At 44.2% G+C, this 11,409-nt stretch overlaps 1 protein-coding gene across 5 annotated transcripts in view; it reads right to left on the bottom strand.

Moving 5' to 3' along the window:
• Positions 1-3,126: 3,126 nt before the first annotated feature.
• CTCF (CCCTC-binding factor) overlaps positions 3,127-11,409 on the bottom strand; it is a 44,704-nt gene continuing 36,421 nt past the window's right edge. For 4 of the 5 annotated variants that reach the window (XM_032486563.1, XM_032486561.1, XM_032486560.1 and 1 more), the window contains 5 exons: positions 10,587-10,747; positions 9,871-10,053; positions 9,210-9,345; positions 5,817-5,978; positions 3,127-4,620 (listed from right to left, as the gene is read on the bottom strand). In XM_032486563.1, the coding sequence (XP_032342454.1) occupies positions 4,436-4,620; positions 5,817-5,978; positions 9,210-9,345; positions 9,871-10,053; positions 10,587-10,747 (827 nt within the window). In that variant the 3' untranslated portion in view covers positions 3,127-4,435. The remainder of the gene's footprint in view (positions 4,621-5,816; positions 5,979-9,209; positions 9,346-9,870; positions 10,054-10,586; positions 10,748-11,409) is intronic. The other variant, XM_032486564.1, reaches the window with a different exon arrangement.

The raw sequence follows: 11,409 nt of genomic DNA, 5'->3' as shown, positions 1-11,409 counted from the left end.
CCCGGGTCCTAAACTGAAGGACCTTATCTGTTGCTCCTGACCTGGAGCCCGTGATCCCCTTGGGGTGACACAAACTGTTGAAAGTGTGGAAAAACCAGATGGACCCAGATGCCCTTCTCTGTGGCAGAGGTTCCTCAGCTTCATCAGGGTCAAGCCGGAGCAGGGCCACAAGTTGGGTGTGTAACCCTCAGGGGGCAGCCTCGGGCTAAGGCCTGAACCCCAAAGGGCTGCAGGGAGGGGTGGAGTGATTCATGAGCAAAGGCAGGGTATATGGGGCTCCTCCCGTGTCTGCATTGTCCCTGACTGGAGTTTGGAGAGGGGAACCAGTAGGAGAGGGAAGCTACTGTCTTCAGGGCTGGGAGGGGTCAGGGTATGGTGCATATAGGTGCACCATACCCTGTAAGACCAGACCTTGATTCTGGAGGGTTCACAGGAGGGGATTCAATTTTTTCCTTCCATTACAATCGAATTAAACTCTATTTGTGACATAAGGAACAGCCTTCTGCCCACAGCTCAGCCAGGCACAGGTGAAATAACCTGAGACATGAAAAGACACCGAGTGCTTTGGTTTCTTTCCCATCTCTAGTTACCCCTCCCCACCTTGGGGCTTGGAGACAGTGGGAGCATTTTCCAGTCATCTGACCACCCCCTACCCCACAAAAAAAATCTCATGTTTTTGCTGAGGTCCACCAAAGACCAGGCCGAAGTGGAAAGTAGAAACTGAATAGTAACAACTTGGGGGAAGGCACTTGCCGTAAATCAACAGGCCCAGCGGTGGCGGCCAAGGGCCGATGGGAGGACTAACTCATCTGGAGAGGGTGCTGAGTTCCTGCCAACAGAGGCAAAAAGAGGTCCTGCTCTGCTTCCAGTTTGAAAGAGGAGTTTGGGCAAAGACTCTTACAAGACCACACAGAACCCACAAACTGTTTTTAGGATGCACGCTCAGTAGGTCTCACACACAGTATGGCCAAGTGGTCAATAATGCAGGTTCCGAAGGAACAAGGCCTGAATTCCAGTCCTGACTCCACCTCTTACCGGCTGTCATTTAACCTTTCTGGGTTTCCAGTTCCTGTTTTGTAAACTGGAGCTATTAACTTACCTCAAAGTGTAAGGATTAAATGTTAAAGAGAGGTGCTCACAACAGTGCCTGGCAATCAGTGAACACTCACATTTGCCATCTTACCGTGGCTGCCTTAGGACTCCAAACCGAAGGATAGAAAACCCACCTTACTGAGACTTTTGTTTAAAATGACAAGGATGAGAAATTCAAGAAGGAATGAATGCCAAAGGGCTCAAGCTGCTCCCAGGCAGAGGGAGTCTTGAGACCGACAGCCACGCTGGTGGCAAGTCCATGTCTGGTGAGTGTTGTGGGGACAGGCAGGGGGCGGTGGAGGAAGAAGCCAGGATCAGCCTGGAGATCAGGATGGGGCGGGCGGTGTGTGTGTGTGTTGGGTGCTGGGCTAGCTACACATCTCCGTAACTGCTCACTGTAGGGATGGCAGTGAGGCAGTGAAAAAACAAACTGCTCAGAGCCCAAGTGATACATGGGACTCAGCCCCCACAAGTAAGGGACTCAGTGAGAGGGAGAGGCCTTCAGCTTGCTCAAGCCCGTCTGTGTTCTAGACAGCATGACACTCCGTGGGCACTCGGGAAATGCTAACAACTCATAATGAGGAATAACCCCCTCCTGCTCCAGCAGCACAAGGTAACAGGCCAGGCTGCAGCTCCCAGAGCTGCCACAAGGCTCCCCTCAGATGGTTTCAAAAGACAAGATCCTGACCAAGAGCAAGACAGGGCTCAGTGCTTGCTGTGCTGGCCGGCAGTGGATGGGGCAACGCAAGCCCAGCTGTGGAAAGGGTAGACTATTTCTTTACTCCAGGACCAACTATGGTTAACAGTGGGGTAGAGTGCTGCACACAGGCCAGGGAACCTTCCGATCAAAAGTTCTGTGGTGAGGTTTTATATTTAATGGAGCCCCATAGGTTGTACCATGGGGCTCTGTCAATGCAGGAGCCCTTTTCAGCCTTAACTGCAACAGAATGTCACTTTTCTTGCCCCCTCCCCATCCAAAACAAATCCACTCTTAAACTTGTAAACAATTTGAATGCATACATAAGAAAAGCTATGCTGAGGATACAGATAAACTGCTCTCTGTTCTGTGAGGAGATTTTCTATAATAAATACTTAAAATTTTTAAAAAGCTATGTGCCCACTGAAACAACTCTGGTAGGGAGCACTCTGGCCTCCTGTGGTGGGGCCTAGCCCATGCAAGGGATGGAGACCAAATGCCCTGACAGTCTCAGGCCACTAATATTCAGTCCAAGTTGCCGACTGCCTGGTTCAGAGCCCTGAGGCTCCAGATGATACTGATTTTTCTGGGAGACCGAACTGCATGGATAGCACAAACCAGCCAAAGGCTTCACACATCTTATTCCTCGTGACTTGATTTCTCCCTGAAAACTGGTAAGCTGGAATTTGGTTTAAAAAACCCTGTAATTAGTGGCTAAAGCTTTCACCTAAAATGGATTTGCCAAAGCAATCCACCCAGAAACAGCCAGCAGCAGCAAGACGGTATCTCACTAATACATAAACTTCCTAACACGACTCCTTTTCCATCTTGCCTCCCTGGTGTTAACAGCAGCTATGCTATCTAGGACTCTCTCCCCACCGTGGCACATACGTCTTCCCTTTTCAAATGAACTCCTCTAGGGCAGATGGGGCCTGGCTTCTCTGTTCCCTTTCTCTTGGCAGAGCCCAGGGTACTGACCCCAGCTCTCTTGAGCTGAAATGCCGAGGCCAGAGCTTCCCAACGGCCCTTTCTCCTCTAAGCTCTGTGGCCCATCTGCTCTACCTTCGGGAACCTGCTCTTCAGGTGGATCATGGAGGCTGACAGCTGTCTATCCACTCACTTCTCTACTCACACAAGCTTTCAGGGTGTTAAAACATGCAGAAGGATGCACTCAATATTTCATCATCTGCCAAAATCATCTCCCACCTTCTAAAAAAGAAGTGGTCATCCTGGGAAACAGCTTGCCTCTGACAGGCAAGCAGGCCTGTACTGCCTAAGGCTACTCACACAGACCCCTCTGGGCCCCTCCTTAGGGAGGAATCACACAAGACTGAGTATTTGGAGCACTTGTTAATCCGTTATGATTTATTAGCTGTACAGCAGTAGATCCTCCTCCCCAGCTCTCAACCCCATTACATATTTTATTACAGGTCTCATGTTGGCGTCCTAAAATAATGAAAAATTATCACACAGTACAGCTAAGTACAAAATGCATCAACCTAGAGTCTGATAGCTAACTGATGGCTCTCTTAAAAGCAATACACAGAAGAAAAGTATTTGAAATCAGCAAGACTGAGGCTCTCTAAAAAACACATTTTAAACATGTGACAGTTCATGTGCAAGAATCACTTTTTTGTTGGTTTTGCTTCACATTATTACTTTTCGCAGATCCCAAGTTTAAATTACTGACCTAGTGAAATTTTCTGGCCCAGCTTTTAAGGGCTGCTGTGACCCACTCATGATCACCCTTCCGCTTTAACAGAGGATTTATAAAATACAAAATTCAGCTACAAACAAAGCAAAGAAAATGTAGATGGGAAATCATAACTGAAAGTTAATTGTACAATGTTCAAATGCTGGCTCCATGGGCTGGAAATTGCAATCTTCCACATGGGTGTCCATTACTAGCGGGCAGCAGTCTGGGTGCCATTCTGCTACATGATTGTGATCCAATTCCTTGTCAACATTTACATACTACAGAGTCTGTGGAAACTTAATTTGCAAGTAATTAAAATGCTGGGTTTTCTTACACTGCACTTCTTTTCAACCTCTTAATTAATGGAAAAGATTAAAATGTAAAAAAAGTTATTTACAAGCTTGACCATACCAGAAACTCTGCCAAGAAAGAGGCAAAGTCTTCAGGACAGAAACCGATCGTAGCATGCCATACTACTGGTGTGCAGCTGACTCCAAGCAAAGGGAGTCAGGGAAAAGCAAAAGCAAAAACCAGTTTAAAAGTCTAAGTCCTTCCCAAGTCTGCATTTACAATTAAAAACTCTCCTGGGAAGAAGACCACAGAACTCTGGGAAACCGGGTTGTGGTTTCTGGAGTGGTTTACCATAGCAATAGAGAGGGTTCAATGTCTCTGTTTCCATCTAAGAAAACCAGTTAGGTGTCAACACTGTCCTCAGCACTTCACAGTAAACCCTCAGGGACTCAGAACATTCCATGATTTGCTAACATCAAACAGCAAGTTCTAGTTAAATCACATTTTTCTAACATCATCCTTGAAGTTTTAGTTCTCAGTATGTTTGGTAAAATGACGCTTTTCCCAAAGCCAAAAAGAAGAAAGAAGGGAGAAAAATTAAGATGCGGGCCGCTTAAACACAGCCCAGAGCAGTCCTGGCAATGAGCGAGGCCCCGCCATCACCGGTCCATCATACTGAGGATCATCTCGGGTGTGAGGTCTCCGTTGGGGGCATCTGTGGCAGCAGGCTGAGCCTCCTCTTCCTCCCCCTCTGCGGGCTCTGCGTCTGGCTCTTTTTTGACTTCAACTATAATGTTCTCAATTGCACCTGTATTCTGGTCTTCAACCTGAATGATGGCTGTTGCTGGCAAAGAAGAGCATGAACAAAACAAATGCTCCATTAAAGCCCCCAAGGATTGTAAAGGTCTTTTTAGACTTGACACTAAATGAATGTCAGCAACACAGGAAAAGCCTTAGTAGTGGTAACGGAGAAAGTCAATTTAAAAAAAAAAGACTTAGTAACGGAATATGTGGCCATACAAAAAGCCTCAATATTCTAGATGCTATCAAAGAACAAAACACTGACATTCATCTTCATATGCCTCCCAAGTTACATATTAAAAGCCTTAGTGTTCCTTTATGTCACAAATTTGGGCTTCCCAATAGTGTGTGAGACATGTGGGAAAAAAAAAAAGCAGAGTGTGGGACTAGGAAAACTTCACAGAATAGGTGATGTAGGTCCGTTTTAAAGCTGACCCACCTACAGCAGAACCTGACATTTCTGACTGTGAAGCTCTCCCAACACCCAGGGCCTTTTTGCCAGTTTGTCCACTCAAGGGTGTCCACTCAAGTGTGTACAGGTGAAGTGGTACCCAGGGTCTATACAGTCACCACCCTTCTGCGATGACACCTGTAGATGGGGCTCAGGGAGCATATTGAAAAAATACATGAAATCCTGCATTTGTTAAAGGGAAAAAAATCATCAGCTTTTAGGCAATTCATGAACAGAACAGAGATCTGAGTCCCCCAAAACTTGCTGTCACAAGGGCCACGTCCAGTACAGGACTGCTGCCCAACTGTCATATGTGATGTGAGGTGGAGGGCAAACACCTCCTCCGTGTCCTCTCAGAAGTCAGGCAGCCAGCAATAGAATCCACAGGCCTGGATTTCTTTGGAGGGACAATCTCAGCACAGAAACTGCTTTATTCCTCCATCCTTTATAATTTGGCTCTTTGCACATTCATTAACACATCAATTTTGCCAGCTATGACTTTAGTTTGTTTTGTAAAACCCTTCCACATTAATGGTACCCATCTTGCAGAACATAAGTACCCTTCTACTCTGGATTTTCTCTTGTTGAAACTTACAAGGCTTCTAGAAACTTTCTCAGATGTTTTCCAGGAAAAACTGAAAAATTCCTTTCTGAGAGTTTGTTCCCAGCGTGACCTGTAACATGTACTCATGGCTCAGTTCCCATCTACCCAAAGAATAAGGACCTGTCTGGCTCCCCCACGTGCTGAGAGAGGATACCAGCCTACAGAGCTGAGACAGGCAACTTACGCTGGGTCTGTTTGGGCTGGTTGGTTCTGCCAGGGGGGCGTCCTCTCCGCTTCTTGGCGGGTGGTGGGGCTGGAGTCACAGGCTGAGGCTCTGGCTCGGGTTCAATTTCCACAGCAGGCTCCTCCTCATCCTCGTTGTCATCCAGGTCTGGCTCAGCATTTTCTTCACATCAAATCAGGAAGGAGACGTGGTGGAGCAATAGAAGAGTGGTGGAAGAAAAAATAACATCATAACCACACATTCCATGAAGTCTAGTCACATATTTATTTTCATTATTAAAAGCCCATTTAAAAATTGCTTTCACTGGAATTGCTGCTATCAGTGTTAACAGAATAAACTGGTATTGATGCAAAATTAGTAAGGAAATCAACCTGAATACTCTTTTTTATATTTTATGTGTATTGGATATTACCTTTTTCTTTAACTTTAAATACAGAATATTACTGAGTTTCAAATTCCTAGAGGCAACTCCATCTTATGCCAATTATAGTAAAAACAAAAAAGCAACAAAATAAAAAAACACCACAAATCATGTTTCAAGTTGAAAATGAAACAAATGTTCCCTCTACCTACTATACAAGATTAAAGCAGGATATGAGCCTGAGATGAACCCTTAAAAAGTGGGTGGAATGTGTGTGTGTTTGTGTGTGTGTGAAGTTCTTGAAGCACTGTGACGTCCTATTTACTAGGATATACACAAGGCCACGTTTGTGGATTTAATTCAATTCCCAGCTGTACCAGATCCAACAGGTCATTCTTAACTTCCTTATTTTCTCCCCAATGCCATTATATCACATAAAAGGAGAGAATTATTGTAGAAAGAATACCAACAAGGAGCCTGATAATACGGTTTTGAATCTCAGATCTCCTAGGTGTATGACTTGGGACAATGACCACATTGAACCTCAGTTTCCTTGTGTAATCTCTAAAGCACTCCAAACCTACTTCCTAGTTATACGAGGATCACAAAGATTGAGAAAACGCCTGAAATCACACTCCTTAACTTACATTCTACTATATAATTCCAGCTGTTATTTATACCGTCCACAGTTTAAAAGTTCTCCATTATTCCATTTAGGCTTCTTTAAGTAAGAGGTACTTCCCTCCTCATGTGACAGGAATAGAGAGAAGCTAAGTGATTTGTAAGGCACAGCTAACCCAGTTTGGGGCTGTTCCGCTGCCCACACCTGGAGGCAGCCAAAGAGCTCTTGCTACCCTTCCATTACCATGGCACAAAGTGTACCCTGCCTGCCTTCCTCCAAGAAGCACAGGTTACAAGCACATTCTCTTTCTCTGGCACCAAATGTTTAAATTTAGAAATTTGTGGGTAAATGCCTGATCTTCAGGACAAAATGCCTTATTTGTCAAATGACTGAAATCTTAACTGAAAATGTGGGGAACATACTGGTACGTGGTAGTGTGTCAAGAACGATATGCTTCCCTGCTGAACTTATGCAAGCCCCCTACTGCCTAAGTTGGCCCACTGCCTAGAAAACTAAACAAATTCAGTCAGAATTGGGGGGAAAGCACACATAGAAAGTTAACAGGGTCAAAGGCTTATTGGCTTGGAGAGACTCTGGCCAAAAGCCTTGAAAATAGCAGTAGACTCCGCTGGTCAATTTCTGCGGATAGCCAACAGGCAGAACTTCTGGAAGGGAACAAATACGACTGTGACCTTCGTCAGCAGTGAGATGGAAAGCCAGACTTTCGAGGATAAAGAAACACCTAGATATGAAGCCTGGAACCACACTGTGCTGTACAAACTAGCAGGGCATAAGACAAAAGGAGGAATGCAGAAACCTATTAGGAACCATCAATAAACTCTTCAGGTGAAAGATGCTTCTGGTAAAGTACAGTTAGAGTGAAGCTCATCTTGTTGGGAGATGAAGCAGAGAAGTGAACAAGGTAGTACCATGAGAAAGAAGGGTGTGGGGCGATGTCTACAGCAGGAGGTGGCTCTGCAACTGAGAGCAACTACAGGTATCCTCAAGCTCAGGGTAATCAGTGGATCTCTGTTGGTATTGAGGCCCTCTGACATTTCTTAGCACCTCCCAAAAGTCCACTCAATTTCTTAGCCAAAAACAAATGGACCCCACAAAGATTATCAGTAGAGAGTAATGTGCTTTTATAAAACTTAAGCAAAGTGACATTTTAAAAGAGGCATTCACTTAAAACTGAGTGACTGGAGATATTTCTTAAAATAGATTTTCCACTAAAAGAAGGCAGTAAAACACACAAACAAACAAACAAACAAAACTCTTATGTTTGGATGCATATCCTCCCAGAAAAAGCTGAAGTTCTGAACAGAAAAGTGAAGGGTTTAGTAAAATAAACAAAAAAATAAAGGGGACCTTGTCACAAGATTTAAATATAAAAAACATAGTGCTTTCATGAACAAATTTTATAATAAAACCAATAAAGTGACAGAAGTTCTCTAATACATTCAGTTTTCATAAATTTCATTCCCTCCCCACTATTTCTACTAACAAACAATGCAGAAGACAAAATGAGGACTCCTTAGAAATACACTAGGCATCATCTATAATTATAATCTCACTCTCTATCTAGTCCAAGAGTCCTTCTAGGGAAACGCTTTCCCCAAAACAAAACCCCTCTACATCGTTTTCCACAAAAAGCTTCAATCTTTAAGTCACAGACATGCCCTCTCAACTGGGTGCCAGTAGCCCAAGTACTCACATTATAAAACCTTACACTATGAAACAAGCCTGTATAATCAAATGTGACTCCTACATTACCAACACTCTTGCTGTCGCCCTCCCTCTTCATGAGACCAGCACCTCAATGCATAACTTCTGCCTGCATTTCATGACTAGAAAGGCAAAAACACTCCAAAGAACATCAATGGTAGGAAAATAGGCCAAGTTTTAAATTATAAGCAGAGATTAAGGTAGGAAGAGAAAGGCTGACCTTCATGGATTTGATCAACACATCTCAAGGCTAGGCTGACACAGGCAGTCAAACCAGAGGTTGGTCAGGAAGCTTAAGCAACCTTCTTCATGTCCATTAGTTTCATTGCTCAAATCTAGACCAGCTTCCTAAATGTAAAAGTTATGAACATAGAAAAGAAACTCTGCTGGCCTTAGAATATCACTAATCTGAGTAAACTGAGTAGATATTAATCGTGCTTCAGCTTTAACTGAACATAACATAATATTTTATCAAGCAATGGAATGCCATGAGTTAAAAAAAAAATTTGCCCCAGGAATTAACTGCTGTTGTAAATAGATACACACATCAGGAAGATTAGAAGTTTAAAGGAAGTATGAGTGGACTGGCCTATCTCTATAGCCCAGCATACCCAGACATAAACATACTGAAAACTCTGCACCAAAACCTGCCATGTGTAACTAACTCAAGAAACAAGTCACTTACCACTGTCGGAAGAGTCCTCCTTTTTAGAGCGCATCTTTCTTTTTCTTCCACGTTTACTCTTCTTCGTTTCTCCTCCATTTTCCCCTTCTACACCATCTGGACCAGCACAATTATCAGCATGTCTTGCCATGGTATTCTAACAAAAGAAACAAAACCCTCTTTCACATTACTAAAAAAGGTAAGTTCAAAATTGGAAGTTTTCTTTCAGTTTAATAAAAAAAAAGGTTGGGGGAGAGGGGTATCCATATTAAGCCTGAATGTTCTAGCATCTGCTAAGTGTCCTGAACATGCTCTCTCCATTCAGAGGAAATGATATCCATCTGGACGGAGGGAGAGAGAGAAGAGGTGGGAAGAGGAGAAAGTTGCCCAGAAAATGGGTTTGGGTTCTCTGAGCAGAAGAGAATCAAGAGCGGCTCCCTGTGCTGTGCAGACCTGACTGACATGACCCCACAGACAGACCTATTAAAAAATACTGAGTTCCTCATCAGCAGAAGGGTCCACACATGGACAGAAAACCTCGAGGTGAGGATGACTGGCCCCTTCCAAAGGACAGAGTATCTATATTTATAACCTCAGTGGAAAAAAGTGCCCTTCTCTGCAGTGGAGACTCAAGAACTTGATATCAAGAACTAAAACAGAGGAAGTAAGTTCTGACTCTTACCCGGCGCGTAAATGTTTTCCCACACTTAGAACAGACGAAGGCCGCAGGGACAAAGTTGGGGTCGTGATAGCGTTTGAAGTGCATGTCGAGGAGCTGTTTCTGGCGGAAGGTCTTGTCGCAGTGGCTGCAGGCATAAGGCTTCTCGCCGGTGTGGGTGCGCTTGTGCATGATCATGTGCCTCTCCTGCAAGGGCGCGGGGTGGGAGAAGGTCTCAGAGCCTGTTGTAGGGCTGCTACTCCAGCCACCACCTGTGTGCAGGTAAGCTGGCAGACCTTACTCTCCCAAGGGTCTAGGCTCAAAGCTGCTTGTTGAGAGGATAAAGTTAACTTTACTGAGGCACAGAACTACTTCCAAAAATCTTAGCACAGATACACTCACTCCTGCTGGGCTGCTTCTGTAGAACACTCCCAAGCATCAAGCCCCAGGACCAGGACCAGATTCTTCCCTTCTCTCAAGTCCTGGACTTAATTCCCACAGTTCTGAGAAAAGCTAGTAGTCTGGCTAGAGGGAGTGGAGGGCGGGGGAAGCTGTAACAGAATAAAAGGTCAGATGGAACCTACCATGATACAATAGAGAAGCAGGACCTCTAAACAATCTCTTAAACCATAGTTAGAAAATATTATCCTTACAAAGAGCCACCATACAAGGTATATAAAAATCCTCTGAGAAAACCTAACATCAATGGGACATCATTTTCTAACTATGAAAGTCTCTACCTGTCTGCAAGCGTAATCACACTGATCACATTTAAAGCGCTTCTCGTTCTTGTGTGACTTCTGGTGCTGGATGAGGGCATAGCGCTCATGAAACACAGCATCGCAGTATCGGCACTTCTTGCCCTGCTCAATATAGGAATGCTGCTTTCGCAAGTGGACACCTGAAAGCAAAATACAAAGCCCAGTCTAACTTGTGAAAACACAAACAACAAACAAGCATTTCAAAAAGTTAAGAAAACATTTCTTTTTGCCTATTAAAATAATTACCCATTAACAATGATTTACCTTACTTTGTCATGATGCCTCCCTGCAATACAGAAAATGAATTAAAAGGAGGAATAACAACAGACATGGGGAGACTAGCTGAAATGCTGAAATGGGATAGGTGAGAGGTGGTGGTGGTTTGGACACAGGAGACAACAGTGGGTATGGAGGGCAAGGGAAGAACTGATGAGAGATCTAGGAAGCTGAATCAACAGGATTCAGTGAGAGTGAGGAAGAGAAAGGTGGGTATCAGGAATGACCTCCAGGTCTGTGGCTTGGAAAACTATTGAGACAAGGAATATTGGAAGAGGGCTGAAGCCCAAGCTGTGTTGGGCAAAGGTGAGGGGGCAAAGGAATTTTAGACCTTCAGTTTTGGACATGTTGAATTTGAAATGCCAATGGTATCAAAGTGGGGTAGAGATGGCAAGGAGTAGATGATTATATAAGCCTAACTCAAAGGAAAGATTTGGAGCAGGATTTGAGTGAGACCATGGGAGCTGATGAAATCACTAAGGCAAAAAGAAAAAAATGAAAAAAGTCTGGGTCATGCCTTAAGAAA

This window comes from Camelus ferus, chromosome 9, assembly GCF_009834535.1.
Source record: "Camelus ferus isolate YT-003-E chromosome 9, BCGSAC_Cfer_1.0, whole genome shotgun sequence".
Taxonomy (NCBI): Eukaryota; Metazoa; Chordata; class Mammalia; order Artiodactyla; family Camelidae; genus Camelus; species Camelus ferus.
This window is presented reverse-complemented; position numbering and strand designations above follow the sequence as displayed.